Genomic DNA, 20649 nt, shown 5'->3' with positions numbered 1-20649 from the left:
TAGAGTTTTATAATATTATTTATTTAAATACTCAATATATATATACTAACCGAATTAGGCTCTTATGTGTTGTACTTGAAATGAGTTATGAAACCATATTTATTCTACGATATGAATTGTCAGCTGTCACAACTTTCTTTGTTAAGTCCTATGAATAAAATAAACGATAGGTCATTATCTCAAGACAATTCAATCTAGAATTAATTTATAAAGTGACAAAAACAATGATATTGACTTTGATAATGCCGTCCTAATAGTACTTGCAAAACTGAATGGTTCATTTCAATTCCATGTGGGGCATATTATTTTAGTACATATACGAATAGTTTTTCTAATAGCAAAATACAAAGTGACGTTGATTTTGTGTAATTGAGTTAGTGTCGTTATCGTTCTAATACAAATGGAATTGAGTTGCTTCAAATTCCGATCAGCTGGCAAGTTCATGCAGGTTAAGGATTTCTCTTAATAGGTCATGTCTAACGGGTTGAATCGTTATCAGATCGACCCTATAATAACACAATTTCCATGATTTGATTTTATGTAATAAGCTATCTTATTCACACTCAATAAAAATAATTGAACTTTAATTTTTTAAATTTTTTACATTATCAGTGTTCTATGACACAACATAAAAAATGAAATTTTGGGTAACATTTTGATGTACTTATCATTCTTATCTAGGAGAAGTGAATTTAATTAGTTTTAGCAAAGAGAATGTTCAACTATAAGATTGCTTTATTCTTTTAACTATAAAAACTACGATTTGAATAACAATCAATCGAAAACAAATTCTTCTCCAAACTCTTCACTGCATCCAAAAATTTTCCAACCAAATTAATGTTATGATCTATTTTTGCTCAATTAAACAATTGAAATAGTCGCATCACGCACTATTGTGGTGGACCACAATTTGTTCCGATTCTAAATCCTAAATCCTAAATCCTAAACACACAAGAAGCCCATGTTCCCTTACGTCTCCGGCGACTCGGTCCCACTCGCGATTTCGACGAGGTCACCGGATATCACCCTCGGGATGCGGACCAATTCTACGAATTGATTTTCTAGCAAATTCTCGGCCGATCTCGATAGATCGATCGTCAAGGACCCTGCCGGGATCGACTCGATATTTTAGAACGCAGTGGAACAAATTCCGATCAATCCGTCCCCGTCGTCGGCGTCTCTGGTACCGACACATAGAGTGAGATCCACATTAATTCTCTCTCATTCACACCTAAAAACACTCAAAAACTCGGCAAAATCTCCGGCGTCATCGTTCAACGCAGCGGTGGCGTTACGACCTGGTTGTGTCTGGCGAAATCGGCGGACGCCTTGATAGATCCTCCAATGAACCATCTCATACAAAGTTTCCTCAGTTATGAAATTTATGTGACTGAATTTTAATTATGTGACTAGTTTGCATAATAATGAAATAATCTCACACGCAAACTTTCGTTATGTCAAATTACAACAAATATTGTGTGTGGCCAATATATTTGAATAAACTAGTACTCCATCTTTCTTCATCTTCTACAATGATGGAGGTGGCCAATATAATTCAATTTTGACCAATTGACAAAGACCCCATTTGAGTTAAACTTAAAAAACTGCAGGCCTTTAAAGAGCCTCATGTTGCGACAATACATTTCTAATCTTTTAAATTAGGGTTCACGTTTTTCATCTGTCATCTATTGTCAACGGATGTCACACTGCCTCTACCTTCCGACGTCGATAATGACTTTTTTAAACCCCATGAGTTTTGTTTCGTGCACTCCATTCGACATTGATCAAAGACCCCCATATTAATATACTATTAGCTATCTTTCTCAATCTTCATTAAGTACTTTAAAATTAAAATTCTCCCATTAATATATTCAATTATTACTCATCCTCATCACATCCATGTGACCATGCAACATGTTTTCAATAAAATAGCTACCAATACCATAGATAAATCTATAAAATACACTCAAACAAATCAGCCAATTTAGACCAATTCCAAAAAAATCCACAACCACCATGTCCACCACCGTGCTCGAAACCTCCGGCATCTCCCCTCCGCCGGGCTCCGCCGCGGACCTAACCATCAACCTCTGCTTCTTCGACATCTTCTGGCTCCATTTCCACCCCATCCGCCGCCTCATCTTCTACAACCACCCTTGCACCGAGGCCGAATTCTCCTCCACCATCGTTCCGAACCTCAAACACTCCCTCTCTCTCACCCTCCAACACTTTCCTCCCATCGCCGGAAACCTCCTCTACCCTCTCGACACCGAAAAATTCCGCCCCTTCCTCCGCTACATCTCCGGCGACACCGCCCCCCTCATCATCGCCGTCTCCCACCGGGACTTCGACGAACTCACCGGAAGCCACGCCCGAGACTCCGACCAATTCTACGAATTCCTCCCCCCGATGCCCCCGATCACCGAGGAGGAGAATTACAAAATTGCCCCTCTCATCGCCCTCCAGGCGACGCTCTTCCCCGGCCGCGGGATCTGCATCGGAGTGAGCAATCACCACTGCCTCGGCGACGCCAGGTCCATCGTCGGATTCATGTGGGCCTGGGCCGAGGTTAATAAACTCAACGGGGACGAGCAGTTGAGAAACCGCTCACCCCCGCTGATTTATGACAGGTCATTAGTTTTTTGGGATACCCAAAAAGCTGATGAAAAGTACTGGAGCCTGATGAGAAACACCCCGCTGACATCATCAAGTTTTCCGCTGCCTAGTGGCAGAGTCAGGGCCGCGTTCACACTGCACCAGTCAGATATTAAAAAACTCAAAAACAAGGTTTTGTCTAGAAATCCGGACCTAGGTTTCATCTCGTCTTTCGCGGTCACGGCGGCGTACACGTGGAGTTCTGTAGTGAAATCTGTGGACGCCGCCGGGGAGGAGGTGGATGAGGATCGTGACGAGGTTTTCTTTTTTTCGGCAGACGGGAGGGGCCGGCCGAACGCTATGATTGACCCGCCCGTGCCGGTTAATTACTTCGGGAATTGTTTAGGCGGCGGGATGATTAAGATGGAGCATAAGAAGGTGGCGGCGGAGGAAGGATTCGTGGCGGCAGCAGAAGCTATTGCTGATCAAATAAAGAATCAGGTGAATTACAAGGAGAATTTTTGGAAAGGAGCGGGTAATATGTTGTCGGAAGCGTCGAAATTTAGGGAGTTGAGCACTTTTGGCGTTTCCGGTTCGCCGAAATTTGATTTGTTGAATTCGGAATTCGGGTGGGGGACGGGGTCGAGGTTGGAGGTTTTGTCGATGGATAAGGAGAAGTATTCGATGTCGTTGTGTAATTCGTCGGATTCCCCTGGCGGTTTGGTGGTCGGATTGTCGCTTCCTAAGGAGAGGATGGAGGCGTTTGCAACTATCTTTGGAGATGGCCTTAAATTTTGAGTGTTTGATTTAGTTGTGTGATTTTGATACGATCCTTTGATTTCTCAATTATTTAGTATCTTTTATTTTACCATATCTTTTCCCTGTCTTTGTTTTCTTATTCAATAAGTTAGGGTAGTATTCTAGTATTATAAATAGGAGATCTTGTTATTGTTTTAAATCAATCAATGAATGAAAATATTATTTGTCCACATATCTTGTGAATTATCTTTCAACCCTAGTTCTCACGCTGCCCGACGGAGGAACCGCGCACAGCCATAAACTATTACTTCCGCCGACCCGACGAAGGGCGCTGGAACACTTTTCGATCGCCGCAACACGCTACCGATCACAGTTAAGGAGAAGGTCCTTAACAACTGGTGCTTTCATCCAGAGCTCACCCTCCCACCATCACGAATCAAAGCTACACCGCTGCCCGACGGAAAACATTCCGCGCACAGCAACTACTTTGGTTGTCGAGTCCTGCCTGTCCGCCGAGCTCTAGCCGTCGGACAACTCTACTTCTGCAACGCTCGATGGGAAGGATTCCCGCGCGCCACGTCGAAGTCAAACCACCATCATGTCGTACGACTACATCAACTATTGTCGTCGTCAATACAACCTCACTTAGCCTGCGCAACCGTTCCGTCCCTACCAGCCGGTCCAACCACGACGTGGAACCTACTGGGATTCCCCCGGAATCCGACCACTATCGAGTTTCCAGCCCTACGACCCACCACAGTTGCGGCATCCCTTTTGTTGGGAACCACCGCCTCGCTGTGCATCGCGAGGCTGTTCGGATTATGATCAGCCCGTACAGCGAATTGATTGCTGCTGTCCACCACCGTATTTTGGCCCATATATGGACCCGGATTCAGACTTGCAGCCACGACAATCCTATGCACGATATCGTTCGTGGCAGCCTCAATATGAGCCTCGTTTAGCCACCAAAGTGGAGGACCCGATCAATGCAAAATTAGACCGCTTATTGGAAGCATTTGACAGGATGGAAACTTGGGTCGATGCTACATATCGCCTATTAGCAAATTCCGATCGTCGCCGCAGCCCGAGCCCACCTTGATCAGCCAAATGTTTCTGCGCCGCTCCGAAAGATGGCATATCCTCCATCGAGAAATAATGAGGCTTCTTTCGGACCTTTGGGTTTAGTCCCCAACGAGTCAGCGGATCCACCACGACACCACACTAAACTCGATCAACCCCCAGCGCGCCAGCCTTCGTGTTGGAAACTACCTCTAATGGCAACCCCTGTTGTAGACAAGATCCACCAACCCTACCAGCCGCCACCGCTGTTGCCGCGATCAGATCGCCAGTCGCAACAGCCGAGTCCAACACTGCCCTTGGAGCTGCTACCCTACTCCGCTCCAAGACCTTCCCCGCCCATGCACCCACTATCCGTGACAGTTCCATTGTTGGCCTCTAATGGTCATTCACAAGCTGTCCTGAGTTCAAGGAAGAAGGAGTGGCAAATAAATCTTCACAATACTGATGAGTATGGTTTGTTAAAAGTTGTGCCTTGCCTTCTTGATATTGGGGTGGAAGAGGGCATTGTTGAAGACAAATTGAAAGAGAATGGAATAGGATCGAAAGATTTAGTTTGGAGTGAAGATGATGAAGATAGTGATATATTTAAGAGGATCAAAATGATCACTGCGCGCGCATTCGATCCTGGTATATGTGTTAGTTTCAGCAATCAAAAAAGTGAATTTCTTGCTATGCAGATGGCAAAACCGGATCGACGTGATAGCAAGAAGGAGCTTCCACATGAAGAAGTAATCAAGTGCTTGTTTGCCATAGGGACCTTTCGCATCGAGCTACACATGCCTGCAAACCATGTTGTCTTCAATACTGCTCCGGAATTTAATGGGGATTTGAATGTCACTGATATTACAAGCATGAATCCTCGATTACCATCGCTCGACACCGATAGAAGGTTGATTCCACCGCGAAATAACAACCGTGTCTGATCATTCAGAGACGTGTGGCAGAGTTTTCCATTTTAGCGTTGAATTTGGATGACCTCATCAGTATGCCTTCGTTGATTTCTTTTGGAGGTGATGAAGGTCCTTAATAGTTTTTTTTTGAAGTTTTGTTGCTTCAAGATATGAAAGTTTTAAGAGCATCTCCAATCATTTACACTAAACTCAAACTCATATTAGTATAGATGTCATATCAAATACTCCTTCTGTCCCATTAAAAATGAAAACGTTTTCCTTTTTTAGCTGTCCCATTAAAAATGAAACGTTTATTAAAATGGAAACAACTCTATCTCTACTTTTTCATCTTTATTACTTTACTCTCTATTCATTAACTCACAAAACAACACTACATAAAATCTCGTGCCGATATCCAAATGTTTCATTTTAAGTGGGACGGAGGGAGTATTATTTTACTCAAACCATTTACACTAAACTCAAACTTAAAAGAATATTCTCTATATTATGCCTTTTTCACTCACAAAATTTGAAAAACTTTTAGGTTTTGGTTTAGTGTAAACCTAAAGAAAGGTATTTTTTTTTCAAAAACCAAAAATGAAATTGGTTTTTGAGTACTATTGGAGCTAAATACCTATCCCGTTTTAGGTTTTAGAGTACGCTTGTATATGGTCTAAGTTATTAGATATGATCCGTGACCGATTCAGAATATAATTTTGAAAGATACAAAATTAAGTGAATGATAGATTGTAATTTTATCACGCAAGTTTTTCTCTATCTAATAAAAAAACAGTGTCCCTATTTATTTTATGTAAAAAACGGTGTCTCTATCGAGTGAGTGATCATAGGTCTTTATCCCTAGACAATTCAATCTAAAATTACTCCCTCCGTCTAAAAAAAATTAGACAATTGGTGTATGACACGGACTTTTAATGTAGAATTGATAAATTAAGAGAGAATGAGAAAAAAGTAAAAGAGAAGAAGAAAAAGTATGAGAAAGATAGTGTTAATGGAATAATGTGTATGATTATTATTTGTTGAAAACTTTCCACAAATGAATGTGCTCTATTTTTTTATTGAAGATCAAAAATGATAAATATATCTTACTCCCTCCGTCCACGAAAATTTGTCCCAATTTTCCATTTCCGTCCGTCCCCCAAAATTTGTCCCATTTCACTTTTACCATTTTTGGTAGTGGACCCCATATTCCACTAACTCATTCATACTCACATTTTATTATAAAACTAATACTTTAAAAGTAGGACCCACAATCCACTAACTTTTTCAACTCACTTTCCATTATATTTCTTAAAACCCGTGTCCGGTCAAACCGGGACGAATTTTCGTGGACGGAGGGAGTATTTTTTTTAGACAGAGGAAGTATTTTTTTGTTAACAATGATATTGACTTTGACCCTAATCCTAAAACACACCATGCCGACTTTACGAGAAACCGTTAGAATCCATCCTCCTCCTGACACACCGGGCGAGATGACGCTACCACTGACTATGTTCGACATTTGGTGGATTCACGTCCGCCCACACGGCGCCTCGTCATCTACAACCTCCTGTGCACCATGACAGATTTCCGCGACACTATGGTCCCGTACGGCCGTACCTCAAACATCGCTGGGGCAAATGTGCTCTGCCACTCGGATCCCGACCAGAAGCCCTTGTTCTGTTACGTCTCTGGCAACTCGGTCCCACTCATGATAACCGAATCTAGTCGCGATTTCGACTAGGTCACCGGATACTACTCATGAAACTTTCATATGATTGTTCGCTTTGAAAATCAAATACGACTAAGTAATGTGTTTTATTTAAATTCAATTAATGAAAGATATTGTCTAAAAAAAACATCTTGAACACTAAATTGAATCATATTTTTTTTAATGTTTTAGCGAAGTTAATTCATTTTATTTTTTAATAAAAAGCTAACACATCAAATTACTCACTTTATTTTATTATTTACTTTATTTTTTTTATCTTTCCTACTTTATTCTCGATAATTTAATTAAAATGGAGGGAGTACAAAACAACATTTTGAAAACTGTTATGTCAAAAGTTCAAACTCTAACATCTAGACCTAAAATGAATGTTAAAAGAAAGTGGCATAATGGTCCCACTATATATATAATTTTAAATGAAATTTATTAGAGTGGTTAGTGAAATGTAGAACTTTAATACTGCTTCTGTCCTTGAAAATTTGATACAGTTTACTATTTTGGTCCGTCCCTGATAATTTGATACACTTCACTTTTACCATTTTTGGTAGTGGACCTTATATTCCACTAACTCATTCCTACTCACATTTTATTATAAAACTAATACTTTAAAAGTATGACCCACATCCCACCAACTTTTTCAACTCACTTTCCATTACATTTCTTAAAACCTGTGTCGGGTCAAAGTGTAGCAAATTTTGGGAGACGGAGGTAGTATTATTTATGGTAAAAATAAATGAATATTCATATTTTCTGACAAACCAAATAAACAAGTAAAATTCCTATTAGCATGAAAAAGAGAGGAACTTTCAGTTATGCATTACATTATAATGATTACATAGATCTAAAAATAACTAACGTCCAAAATAAATATTGCATCTCATACTCCAACTACAGAATCTACTACACCAAAAAATTACAAATGTCAACACTAAACGTAACTGAAATCTCATCAATGTGAACACAAAATGTAACTGAAATCTCATCTCTCTTATAGCAATTGTGATAAACTCAACACATTACATACCAATAACTTACTACATAGCAATGTGTTTAGACTAATGTAATTTACTTATCTACTAATGTTTGAAGCTAAATATCTCAGTGAAATTTAAATTTAACATTTGAATTTGAGCTATAAATACCCTTCTAGTATTATTGAGCAACAACCACCACCACCATGACTACCATACTCCAAACACTCCAAGTTTCTCCTTGTGGCGGCGCCGCCGCCGAGATCACACTCCCCCTCACCTTCTTCGACATGTGGTGGGTCCATTTCCACCCAATCCGCCGCGTGCTCTTCTACGACCACCCTTGCTCCACCGCCGAATTCCTCCACACCATCGTCCCGAACCTCGAAAAATCCCTCTCCCTCACCCTCAAACACTTCCCCCCCGCCGCCGGCAACCTCCTCTACCCCACCGACACCGCCAAAAACAAACCCCTCCTCTGCTACGCCGCCGGCGACTCCCTCCGCCTCACCGTCGCCGAGTCCGGCCACGACTTCGACGACCTCACCGCGAACCACCCGCGCGACGCCGACCCGTTCTGGGACTTCGTCCCAGAACTCGCGCCGCCGGCCGAGGCCGGCGCGTGCAGGCACGCGCCGCTCATGGCCGTCCAGGCGACGCACTTCCCCGGCCGCGGCGTCGCCCTCGGGATCGCCAACCTCCACCTCCTCGGCGACGGAAGCGCCGTCAACGCGAGCCTGATCCTCGGCTGGGCCGCGATCAGCAAGTCTGCTGGAGACGAAGAGTTTCTTCGCCTCCAGCAGAAGTCCGCGCCGATCTTCGACCGGCGCGTGATAAAAGACGCCGCCGGGATCGACGGCATCTTCTGGGACGAAATGAGAAAGGCGCCCTTTTCGCCAGCGCCTTTCCCACTGCCCACTAACCGGGTCAGGGCGACTTTCGCCCTAACCCGGTCCGATTTGGAAAAATTAAAAAACCGGGTTTTGGCAAAAAAAACCGGTTTGAACCGGGTTTCGTCTTTCGTCGCCACAGCCTGCTACGTGTGGAGCTGTGTGGCAAGGTCGGAGCCCGACGGGGACGACGCGTATGAGCTGCTCGTCGTCCCCGTCGACGCCAGGGGGCGGAAGAACGCCCTCATCGATCCCCCCGTGCCGGGGAACTACTTTGGGAACTGTATCGCGTTCGCAGTAGTCGAGATCCGGCACGGGGAGCTGGTGGGGGCTGGCGGGTTCGAGGCGGCCGCAGAGGCGGCGACGGTGGAGATTAGGAATGGGGTGAATGATGCCGCGGCGCTTCTTAAAGGGGCGGAGGATTGGATGAATGAGATGAAGAAATGTCAAGAGAAGAAAATGAAGGTGTTTGGGGTGTCTGGATCGCCGAAATTTGATCTGGCGGTAGCGGATTTCGGGTGGGGAAAGGCGAAGAAGGTGGAATATGTGACGCTTGATGGGGAGAATTATTCGATGTCTTTGGCTAATGCAAGAGACGGCGGCGGAGGGTTGGAATTTGGGCTGTCTTTGCCGGAGAAGAGAATGGAGGCTTTTATGGCTATATTTGCCGATGGTCTCACCAAATAATTATTGCTACATTTTTAAAGAATTTACTCCTAAAAATGAAGTGGTGTTGATGCGTATCAACTACTAATAAATTATAAAAAGTGTAGTGTTTTTTTTAATTGTTTTATAATAGACTAATTTGAAGCAAATATTGCAAAATTAAAGATGATTTGATTACAAATTAAGACATTAATTTTTACGGAATGGAGTTATTATATTGTGAATGTTAATTAAAAGATTACTCCTATGTACCCGAAACAAAGTTATTTGTTTTCATATCATGTTTACTTTGACATGTTAATTTCAATTTCAACTATTGTGTGATAATTAAACTAATTGTTGAAATACTATTTTTAATTCATATTTCATGTAGATCCATTTTAAACCGAAATCAAAATTTTATTTTTGATTTTTTGAATTTTTTTTTTTGTTTTTTGGAATTCTATAGATATTTTAAATTTTTGTTATAATTTTTTAGATTTGTGAATATTTCTAATTGGCAAAATATACTCTCTCCATCTCATTACTTGTGAGTTGTGAGTTGTGACACATACTTTTTGGGCAGATTTTTAGTTATGTGTATTTAGTAGTTAATTGAAGAGAAAATAAAGTAGAAGCGAGAAAAAAATAGAAAGAAAAAACATGAGGGAAGATTAAATAAAAGTATGAAAAAAATGTCATTTATAATGGGACGGCCCAAAAAGGAATATGTCTCACTTAATAGTGGGACGTGGAGTACTATTTTTTCTCAAAATTAGATTTTCAAATTTGATGACTGTTATTTGACATAAATCATACCCCTACAAAAAAGTTATATGAAATGTTTCACATTTGTTTTATTTTAGTAAACAAAATTTAAGTTTAAATAAATTATACAAAAAGTTTAACTTGTGTTCTATTAGTACATTATGTTATTCTTGTTTTCTTGTTTGGATACCATTAACTCTTTTGCATTAATGTTTTATGTTGGTAGAAATTTTTTTATTACTCACTCTGTCCCAAATAAATAAGACATTTAGGACTACACAATTGGTAAAGTAGGAGAAATGATGAGAAGACTAGTGAAAATAGTGTTTATTAGTCTTTAATGGTGAGTCATGATGGTATAAGTCGTAAATAAATTCATGTTTATGAGTTTAGATTTTGAGAGAACTTTTCATAAATGGAAGTGAGATATTTTTATGGGAGGAGCGAAAAAGAAAAGTATTTTTATTTTTATGGAATGAATGTAGTATTATTTACATATGTACAAAAAATTTCATAAATATTTTGTACGCCACAGCTTAAAAAGTAACAATGTCCAAATACTATGACAGAATGTACTAAATTGAAATGTGGACAAAAATATTTAATTTATGCAAACTTCAAATATTTTATATTAATATAAAATAAAAGTAAAATATTTTTGTAATAAATTGAAACTCATTTTTCATTATAATATTTGATGATCACACGGTGTCACATGTCATATTTACCATATACTATCTTCCTAATACAATTAAATCATCTTGGTAATATTCATATTTAAATACAATCAAATGAATGCAATTTCTTTGTGTCTCAACTCTCAACAATGTCAAATCTCAATCATTAAGGAAATCTTTCTTTCTCATCATAACTCCTCATTTAATACGTGACGCGTCAATTCAACATTATTAATATCTCTCTCTTCCTTCAATTCATATTCCTCGGATTTTCAACATTCGAATTCCTCACCAATTCGTATCATTCTCTTTCCCAGGTGGGGATATCGATCTTTCTTACTCTGATTTGTTATTTTAATTTAATTAAATTGTGTTTATTTCTTGGCTTGATCATCGTTGCTTTGATTGCTTATGACTTTGATGTTCTTGTTGTTGGATCAAAAAAGGGGGAAATTTGGCTTCTTTGTTTTGGTAATTCATGAATTTGATTGATTTTATGTAGGAAAATTATGTGCTTGATGAAATGTCTGATGCAGTTTGAATGTGTTTTGAGGGGGGAATCGGGACTAATGTGGCAATCGACGATCCTAATTTTGCTGAATTAGTGAATTTCAAGAAAGGTTTTTTATTGATAATTTACCTCAAAATTTTGAAAGTTGTCACTTTTGAATATTCTGATTTATCTTTATTCGATATGGATAGAGTGTCTTTTCTTGATTTATGTAAAATTCTGATTTCATTATTGGACTAATGTTGCAGTCGACGGTCCTAACAGGAAAGAGTGGTTAACTTTGTGAGGAGAATAGATCCTCATTGTCTTGAACTTGTGTTGCAGTTGTTGCTTTGGAGTTAGGAATGGCAAGTGAGCATCTTGACAACGACGAATTCATCGAGAAGTTTTACATCCCGAGTGCGTTACTTGAGCAAGACACCGAGGTCCAATGTCTGCCTTCCAAGCCCGAACACCCTGTTCTCGTGTTTATCAACTCGAGAAGTGGTGGCCAGCTCGGAGGGGAGCTTCTCGTCACGTATAGGTCCATACTAAACGAAAAGCAGGTGCGAATCAACGTTGAAAAATAGTTTCTCATTGTGAAAAACCATCCATTTGATTGAAATAGACAATTTTTTGCAAGATTTTGCTATAGATAGTTTATTTTGCATTAACCGATCTCTCGAATTTGTAGGTTATCGATTTAGGAGAAGAAGCTCCGGATTCTGTACTTCGCAAGGTGTTTATCAATATAGAGAGGCTGAAGGCTCGGGGCGATGAAAGTGCTTCCGAATTTGAGATGAATTTGAAGCTAATTGTAAGTTGCCCTTTTCTTTTTATTGGTGATTTCTTGAATATCTCATAGCTCTGGAATATAGGTTGCCGGTGGAGATGGTACGGCCGGATGGCTTCTTGGGGTCGTTTCCGATCTCAAATTATCTCAGCCGCCACCTATCGCTACTGTGCCTTTAGGAACAGGAAACAATCTGCCATTTGCATTTGGTTGGGTAAGAAAAAAAGATCCTACATCATTTTTGTGGTAATGTTTCGAGTTTATTAGTATTCGAGCTACCAAAGTCTAACTAACGACATTCTAGGGTAAGAAAAACCCCGGAACTGATCGGATTTCTGTGCTTTCGTTCATGGATCAAGTACGAAAAGCAAAAGAAATGAAAATCGACAGGTAATGTGTCGTTTTCACGAAGATCACTATCTGTTATTAATCGAATTGAGAACTCAGAATCCGGAGCTCTTTCTCGTGATTGTGGTTATAAATTTGCTGTACCTAACAGTTGGCACATTCTGATGCGAATGAAAGCAAAACAAGCTTGTGATCCTGTTGCTCCTCTCGAGTTGCCACACTCATTGCATGCATTTCATCGGGTTTCCTCGACAGATGATCTTAATGTGGTAAGAAATTAGTCTAAGGTGTTTTTTCACCATTTCAACTGTGGCTACGTTGTACTCATGCCTCGCTCGTCTTTCAGGAAGGTTCTGATACGTTTCGTGGAGGATTCTGGAACTATTTCAGCATGGGTAAGCGAACGAATCGTCTTATAAAATCTTCACAACATATATACAGTTCTTCGGGTTTAGCTTTAGGTGCTGAGATGTGTAATCGAGACTCTCTCGTTGTTTCTGCTCTTCAGGCATGGATGCTCAGGTTTCTTACGCGTTCCACACCGAACGCAAGCTGAATCCGGAAAAATTCAAAAACCAGCTTGTTAATCAGGTAAAAAAATGACAGCATTTGCTCTGTATTTTCCGAAGATGTGATTCTGTTCTTCGTTACAGAGTACGTATGCGAAGCTCGGATGCTCACAAGGATGGTTTTTGCCTTCTCATTTCAGTGGCGCTGCAAGGTGGGCTCGTTTTCTTGCTCATACGGCCAAACGCCCGTTTTTACGTTGCAATACTTTCTTCGTTACGCTGAATACATTCCCAATGCAGCATTTCTCAACTTTGTAATGTTAAGATCATGAAAAAGCACACTACTGGTTGGCAAGACCTTGAAATCCCTAACAGGTACTGCACTTCTCTACTATACGAACGCTCGTTTAATTCTGTTCGTTGCGTTTTTTCATGGTTAGTAACACGGTAACGCATCTTTCGTCTAACAAACAGCGTCAGATCAATCGTGTGCCTCAACTTGCCAAGCTTCTCCGGGGGATTTAATCCGTGGGGAACACCGAGTAGCTTTAAACGTCGTGATGTTAGTAGCATCCTCAACTAATTCTTCGAATTTAACACAATTTCTTTAACTAAAACTAACTACTGCAAATTCTGTGCCTTCAACAGAGAGACTTAACCGCCCCTTACGTGGACGATGGCCTGCTCGAGATTGTTGGCTTCAGAAACGCTTGGCACGGGCTTGTTCTACTCGCTCCAAGCGGACATGGGACGCGTCTTGCACAGGTTAGCGATTCAATCATAGTATGAAAAAACCAAAGTGTTTTGTGTCCAAACCATAATCTTAGTTTTTATCGCATTGAAGGCGCAACGTATCAGATTCGAGTTCCGTAAAGGGTCGGCTCAAGAAACGTACATGAGGGTCGACGGAGAGCCGTGGAGGCAGCCTCTCCCGGAGAACGATGAGACGGTCGTGATAGAAATCTCTCATCTTGGGCAGGTGAAGATGCTTGCCACCGATGATTGTAGATCCAAGAGCTCGCTCGACCCCTCGTCTCCCATGGCGCACGACGTCGACGAGAAGGATAGCGACGAGGAGGATAAGGAGGTTGGAGAGGAATGGAAGAAGTTTGGTGCAGCAGACACTTTCAGAATTCCAGATGAGGTTGATTATTCCCATCTCAGTTGATACTATAGTTAAACTTTGCTACAGCTGATTAATTTGGTATTTTGTTTCTTTTCCAAAGAGAAAATTAAGCTCAAGATTAGTAAATGCAGAGACAGTTTAGTTGGTTAGATTTGAGGCTCATTTTGAAACATTAGTCTTATTGACTGATTCATTGTGGAAATAATTTTATTGGGAATATTATGGTTTATTTTGGATATTTGTTGGTTGTTTCCTTCTTTTTTCTTGTTTCAGTAGTGATTTTGGTTTAGATCATTTGCAATATTCGTGTGCAAATACGGAGTGGTCCTTTTTTGACGGTTCCGTAAAAAAACTAACGGTCACGCTCCTGTGCAGTTAGCATTGACCGTTTAGTTTTTTGACGGAACTTTAAAAAAAATGACTACTTCGTCGATATTTTCATTTGTTAAGGATCTGTTTTTCAAAAAGTGAATGTTTTGGACCAAATTCGTATTTTGGTCATATGTTTACGACCAAAATTGACCTTTACTCACATATAAAAACTACACCTACTCACAAAAACACGAAATATTTGTATACGATTAGTTCAAGAGTGTTGTTAACGAGCCTCTATTGAGCAGGATCCTCATTTAGAGCCTCGACATAAGCTTTGAAGATGGCCTCCCTATCTTCGTCGCTCGGGTATCCCTCCATGAGTTGATCATACACGGTGTCGAAACCAAGGGCAAACACCGGATCATACCGGAACGACTTCTTGTACCTCGACAAATGCTGCTGTACAATCAGCTCTTGCAATACTGTGTTGTATATACTCGGAATCGGTCTCATGTACGTCTTCAAGAAATTCAACTTCGTGTCCGCGACTGTCAGAGGGTCTGAAAGCACTATCCATAGGAATACGACCCAGCTACATAGCAACGGAGACTATTGTATATACTCACTATTCACATTAGTTATTACTAAAGAATACGACTCAGCTACGGAGCAACGGAGATTACAATCTAAGATTTCGTACATTTTCATCAATTGAACACTTCCAATTCCTAATTCAGCTACTTCACTAGAACAAAATGCAAATACCTAAATTCACACAATGAAAACTAATTCTCGGAAATTAATCGAAACAGAGAGCTGAAAATCAGTATTGATAGAGAATGTGCTTGCCTGCGGCGGAGGAGATGCAGTGAACCGCCACACCGCGGCGGAAACTCCGGCGCCGGAATTCGCAGGAGGCACCGGGCGAGCGGAGCTTGAGAGAGGTGAAATTCGACGGAAAACATCTGTGTGAAGGTGGAATTGAGAATTTCCGGTCGGTTGATTGAGCAATTGAAGCAAACGACGCCGAAGCCACGGCCGCCATTGTCGATTTTCGCGGTAGCAATAGGAAAGGGGGGGAAACAGTTTTCCGTTTCCGATTTCTCTCTTTAGATTTGAGGTGTCATGGATTGCCCAATGGAATTCTGACACGTGGACCCATGCTTTGAGTGGTGGTTTTTTTTCACACATTTAATTTGAATTATTGTATTTTTAATAAAATTTGGATATTGAGTGATTGTAAAAAATGGTTTTTTTATTAATAATTTGGATTATTTGGTTTTTATTCAGATAACATTTATGTGTTTTTTGTTGGCTATGTATATAAAATGTTAATAATTTTGTTTTTAGGTGATTCATGAAATGTGTCCTAGTATCATTTTTCTTTCAGTCAATAATGGATTCAATTTTTCCATTAGAAAATATTCCAAATATTTATTAAAATTCATATTAACCCTATGAAGTAAATTTAAGTTTGGATTAATGGCTGATCTTCCCAATTACCAAAAGGAAAGGACATTTGAAATAAAACATCATTTTTTTAATCTCCTATAATAACTTTACATTTTTAATTTCAACAAAATAAATACCTTTATAATTTGTGTTGTTTACTAATAAATCCAAATTCGGTCAAAGTTGATATGGCTATTAGAATAGTACACACCAAAAATTTTATATTCACCCTCAAATTATAGAAAATCAACACTAGTTGGATATATTGACACACAATCAGAGACAAAAGGCAACTTCTTTGCCAAAATCAAATCAACCCTATAGTTGGATACATTTAAATTATCGAATTACACTAATGAAATAAAATACTGAAACAAGTTATTTCTTCACCAAAATCAAAACACAAGATTCAATATCATACTATATACATTTAAACTATCGAATTACACTAATAAAATAAAATACTGAAACAACAAGCTATTTCTTCACCAAAATCAAAACACAAGATTCAATACCTTTCTACATATATCTAACAAATCGAACACTGATGAAATAAAATACGAGACCGAAGCGAAATCTCTATTTAGTGGCACCCCAACAAATTAGGTGCATAATCTTCTCAGCCTTCTCAGATTCCCTTACTCTCCTCATTGCATAATCCTCATGCTCGGAGTTAGATTTCCTCGCGACGACGGCGCCTCCATAAACCCACTTGGCCCGGCCTGCATCGGGCGATTCCCGGGCAGCCATTGGCGGCGGAGAAGGGCCGATGTTATTTCTCTTTAACATTTTGAGGAAGAGAAATTTAAAGTATAGAGGCTTAGCATATCAAGTTGGTATTTGTAGTAAAATTGTGTGGTAGATTAGATGAAGAAAATGTCCACTTTGAAAAAGAGAGTGCATTTGTCACCACAAATTGCTTTAGAAAAATCTGGTGCTGGTTTTTTATATCTTAGATTTTTTTTTAGTAGTAACAATGGTTTTAATTATTTGTGATTGGATACGAATTTATTTCATTACATCAATCAGTGTCAAATTCTCAATAAAATTGAATGAAAATGACTTTTTTTTCCACGAAATAATATTTATGTTATGGTTTAAAATCTCCTTATCCAAGTCTAGGTCTTTCTAATCACAAACGCTACATTCACAGAGCCAATCGATTCATCGGGTGACGTGGCAATAATCGCAACGACGTCGTCGGATCTCTTTTCAAGTCAAGTTTGGCTATTTATACTAGTGGAATATGAGTCTCACATTTACATATTAAATATGATTATGATGAATCAGTAGCGTGTAGGATCCACTTATCAAATAATACTAAAAGTCAATTGACATCCCGAAATGGTGGAATCGAGACATTTAATGGCGGACATATGAGTATTGTATAAACTTTTGAGACCTTTTGCATTTGAGGAAATGCACAGGTCAAGTAAAAATCATTTGCAAATCTGCTTCAGCAGAAGGGCAAAAAAAATGCCAACTCGAACCGTGAAATGCTCGGAACGAATCATCGGAAAAGGTATCGACTCTCGACTCTTCAGCGAAGCTCCGAACAGCCAACACATGCTTCCTCGAGCTCGTCACGGCCGAGCTCTTGCACAGCGACGCGTGCTGCTCGTACGCCTCGAAACTATTCCCAAAGATCACCAGCCGATTCAACCGGTCCACCTCCCAATTCGCTTCCAAGAGATTGTCATACAGTTCCGCCTCACAGTGTGGCATGAAGAACAACGTAGGCTTCACAGCTCGTCTCCGGCCTTGCTCGTTGATTGACAGAACAGTGCAGCCTAGAGACGTCAGGACCTTGGATTCTGTCAGGGAGATTATCGGGTCAAACAGTTCTATTCCTCCGATCCAATCGAAGCTCCTCTGCAACAAAATGGCGAGGCAGAGTTGCAGCCGGGGAGGCTCGAATGATTCGATGCTACCAATCCCGTAAACTACCATCTGCATCTTTTCCTCTGATCCCAAAACTTTAGAAAACTTATCTAAAATATCAGGATTTCGGATTTGGCTCAGTAGATTTCTGTAGAATTCAGAGTTTTCGAATTTCTGAATACAAGTATCCATTTTTAGTTTCAGCTTTGATTCTCTCTCTGGATCAGTTTCGAGATCTATCGGTGCCCATAGCTGCACTTCCATTTGCCGTTTAGGGATCACAAACTTGTTGACAGTTCTGTTCTTCTTTCCACGCCTCGGCAACACAATAGTCCAATCTTCCAAGGGATCAGATTTCTCGAGAGGTAGAGCTTTTGGCGAAGCAACGTCCATTGCTGCAGCCATTAGTTTCTTCTGAAGATAAAGGACCAGACAGGAGTTATACGCTGAATATTTAGGATAACATAAACGCTTCACATACATAATCGACTCTCTACCACTGAGAAGCATTAAAGGAACAAAGTCTTCAAAGAAACTTTCAAAAAATATTCGCATCTAAAGAGCAAATACGAAGAATCTCTCAAATTAAAAGCTTATCAATCGATTCATGAGTTCAAACATACCCCTCTTCAGTTTTCTAACTTTTTCCAATCATTAGTATAGTTCTATAAACAAAATCCTAATCTCTCCAACAAGAATTCAAGAATCTTCACAACAGAAGCTTATCAATCAATTCACGAATTCAAACATACTCTTCTTCAAGAGCCAAACGTCACTCCTAATCCATCTTACTTCCAGCTACACTTCACTCTAATTCACCACAACAACAAAACAATCTTGAAGAAACTTTCAAAATATCTGTCTCTACTTGTTTTTCCAATCATAACTTCAGCTCCAAAATGCAAAACCCAAGAATCTCTCAAAGCAAAAGCTTATCAAATCGACTCACGAGTCCAAACACATGTACACATCCCCTCTTCAGTACACTAAGTTTTTCCATTCATTAGTTTATTCTATAAACAAAATCCTATGCTTTTAAACCAGAATGCAAGAATCTCTAAAACAGAAGCTTATTAAATTCAAGAACCAAAATTCATTTTCCTACACTTGCTCCAGTTCGCTGTAGCAACAAAACAATCTCAAAGACTCTTAAATCCCTAGATTCTCTATACGAATAGCTTTCACACGATAACGAAAAATTCACTAGAACACATCCTCAAACATCTTGGCTACATTGAAAGCAAACAAACCTCATCTAAAACAGAAACAAAACTCTACGATTAGGAACAGACACAATCACATCTAAAACTCATGGCTCATCAAGTAGACAATTAGCAACATAGTTAGAATACATACATTTATTCTTAACTCATCTCTATAATCACAATCTCTACTCCTCGTAAAATTTGAAGAACTCAATTTCAATTTTCATTCAGTATTCCACAAGTAAGATTCAATCCCCAATTTCTAGGGCAAACATTTGCCCTTATAAAACAATTTAAAGCTAATACACACCTTTTGCTAGGATTTCAACAATTAGGGGAAAAATATGACTTGTGTTCATCAATTGAAGATTCAGAGCTATGATTACAGATTATACCTTCAATCTTCGGAAGCTACGCTTCCGTCGCCACTGTGCTCTCTCTCCGATTCAGGTCAGCTGTTGTCTTTTCTTTTCTTTTTTTCAGCCTAAGTTTGTTTTGAAAGTGTGGGCTTTTCACCTATTTAAATAAAGCCCAAACTGCTAAAACTGCTTTTGAAGTTTAATTCTAGTTTTAGCACATTGGATTTTTAAGTTGCTATTTATATTATTCTTTACACTCGCTTGTCTCATTTTAGGAGTCCCAGTTGAGTTCGGCACGGGTTTTCGGCACGGGTTTTAAGAAATGTAAAGGAAAGTTGGTGAAAATAGATAGTGGAATGTGGTCCTACCATTTTATATTAGTTTTATAATAAAATGTGAATGGAAAAAGGTTAGTGGAATGTGAGGCCTAATATCATTTATGGAATATTTCAACCGGGACTCCTAAAGTGGAACACTCAAAAATGATAAATCGAGACTCCTAAAATGGGACGGAGGGAGTATTATTTTGGAATCATAATTTGTTATATTGAAGTTTAGTCGAGTTTATACTTTCTTAAGATAAATACTTACCCTGTATGTAATTATATCTTTGAAGATTATTTATGTATTTATATATTCCCTTCATTCTATAATGAGAGTCGTGTTTTGTCATTTCGGTTCGTCCAATAATAAGAGTCATAATTCACTTTTACCATAAATGGTAAGTATGTCTCAGACTGCACTAATTTATTCCACTCATAGTTTATTATAAAACTATATATATAAGTGAGACTCATATTCCACTAATTCTTTATACTCCATCTGTCCCTTTAAGATGATTCGTTTTCCGTTTTGGATTGTCCCATTAAAAATTAAACGTTTCCTAAAATGGAAACATCTCTATCTCTACTTTTTTTTCTCTTCATTAACTCACAAAACAACACTACATAAAAACTCGTGTCGATTCTCAAATATTGCATATTTAATGGGACAGATGGAATATTTCTTAAAAATCGTGTCATAACTAAATATAACTCCTATTATAGGACGGACGAAGTATCAATTTCTCATGCGCATATATACGTATATGGGTTACTTCCAAGGGCCAAAAATGAAACCAAGAAAACTATAGAGAAAAAATACTATTACTACTACTACTAAAGAGAAGTA

General features: G+C 39.3%; 5 protein-coding genes across 5 annotated transcripts; 3 read left to right on the top strand and 2 right to left on the bottom strand.

Moving 5' to 3' along the window:
• The first annotated feature begins 1971 nt into the window (after positions 1 to 1971).
• LOC125193612 (malonyl-coenzyme:anthocyanin 5-O-glucoside-6'''-O-malonyltransferase-like) lies at positions 1972 to 3586 on the top strand. Its single transcript, XM_048091444.2, has one exon. The coding sequence runs from the start codon at positions 2017 to 2019 to the stop codon at positions 3391 to 3393; it is 1377 nt and encodes a 458-aa protein (XP_047947401.2). The 5' UTR covers positions 1972 to 2016; the 3' UTR covers positions 3394 to 3586.
• Positions 3587 to 8218: 4632 nt separating this feature from the next.
• Positions 8219 to 9696, top strand: LOC125195611 (malonyl-coenzyme:anthocyanin 5-O-glucoside-6'''-O-malonyltransferase-like). Its single transcript, XM_048093745.2, has one exon. It carries the CDS (start codon positions 8228 to 8230, stop codon positions 9596 to 9598), a length of 1371 nt encoding a protein of 456 aa, XP_047949702.1. The 5' UTR covers positions 8219 to 8227; the 3' UTR covers positions 9599 to 9696.
• A 2121-nt stretch (positions 9697 to 11817) lies between these two features.
• Positions 11818 to 14505, top strand: LOC125196399 (diacylglycerol kinase 5-like). The gene is made up of 12 exons (XM_048094894.2): positions 11818 to 12057; positions 12186 to 12308; positions 12370 to 12498; positions 12589 to 12674; positions 12784 to 12901; positions 12979 to 13027; positions 13141 to 13223; positions 13286 to 13353; positions 13442 to 13516; positions 13616 to 13703; positions 13790 to 13906; positions 13986 to 14505. The coding sequence occupies exons 1-12, from the start codon at positions 11857 to 11859 to the stop codon at positions 14307 to 14309; spliced, it is 1461 nt and encodes a 486-aa protein (XP_047950851.2). The 5' UTR covers positions 11818 to 11856; the 3' UTR covers positions 14310 to 14505.
• Positions 14506 to 14815: 310 nt separating this feature from the next.
• Positions 14816 to 15704, bottom strand: LOC148929738 (protein THYLAKOID FORMATION1, chloroplastic-like). The gene is made up of 2 exons (XM_089069642.1): positions 15432 to 15704; positions 14816 to 15151 (listed from the first exon to the last, which is right to left on the bottom strand). Exons 1-2 carry the CDS (start codon positions 15625 to 15627, stop codon positions 14877 to 14879), a joined length of 471 nt encoding a protein of 156 aa, XP_088925768.1. The 5' UTR covers positions 15628 to 15704; the 3' UTR covers positions 14816 to 14876.
• Positions 15705 to 17292: 1588 nt separating this feature from the next.
• Positions 17293 to 19670, bottom strand: SRR1 (sensitivity to red light reduced protein (SRR1)). Its single transcript, XM_048090222.2, has 2 exons — positions 19516 to 19670; positions 17293 to 18329 (listed from the first exon to the last, which is right to left on the bottom strand). Exon 2 carries the CDS (start codon positions 18318 to 18320, stop codon positions 17463 to 17465), a length of 858 nt encoding a protein of 285 aa, XP_047946179.2. The 5' UTR covers positions 18321 to 18329; positions 19516 to 19670; the 3' UTR covers positions 17293 to 17462.
• Between the last annotated feature and the right edge of the window lie 979 nt (positions 19671 to 20649).

The sequence above is a fragment of the Salvia hispanica genome, chromosome 4 (genome assembly GCF_029641045.1).
Source record: "Salvia hispanica isolate PSC_SH4W2 chromosome 4, Shi_PSC_v1, whole genome shotgun sequence".
NCBI lineage: Eukaryota > Viridiplantae > Streptophyta > Magnoliopsida > Lamiales > Lamiaceae > Salvia > Salvia hispanica.
This window is presented reverse-complemented; position numbering and strand designations above follow the sequence as displayed.

Excerpts from the sequence above, each read along its gene's own strand:
- LOC125193612 (XM_048091444.2), top strand. The coding sequence starts at position 2,017 with ATGTCCACCACCGTGCTCGAAACCTCCGGCATCTCCCCTCCGCCGGGC.
- LOC125195611 (XM_048093745.2), top strand. The coding sequence starts at position 8,228 with ATGACTACCATACTCCAAACACTCCAAGTTTCTCCTTGTGGCGGCGCC.
- LOC125196399 (XM_048094894.2), top strand. The coding sequence starts at position 11,857 with ATGGCAAGTGAGCATCTTGACAACGACGAATTCATCGAGAAGTTTTAC. Across the intron at positions 12,902-12,978 it reads CGACAGATGATCTTAATGTG|GAAGGTTCTGATACGTTTCG; the intron begins GTAAGAAATTAG and ends CTCGTCTTTCAG. Across the intron at positions 13,907-13,985 it reads ATGGGACGCGTCTTGCACAG|GCGCAACGTATCAGATTCGA; the intron begins GTTAGCGATTCA and ends ATCGCATTGAAG.
- LOC148929738 (XM_089069642.1), bottom strand. The coding sequence starts at position 15,627 with ATGGCGGCCGTGGCTTCGGCGTCGTTTGCTTCAATTGCTCAATCAACC. Across the intron at positions 15,152-15,431 it reads CTGCATCTCCTCCGCCGCAG|TGCTTTCAGACCCTCTGACA; the intron begins GCAAGCACATTC and ends TCCTATGGATAG.
- SRR1 (XM_048090222.2), bottom strand. The coding sequence starts at position 18,320 with ATGGCTGCAGCAATGGACGTTGCTTCGCCAAAAGCTCTACCTCTCGAG.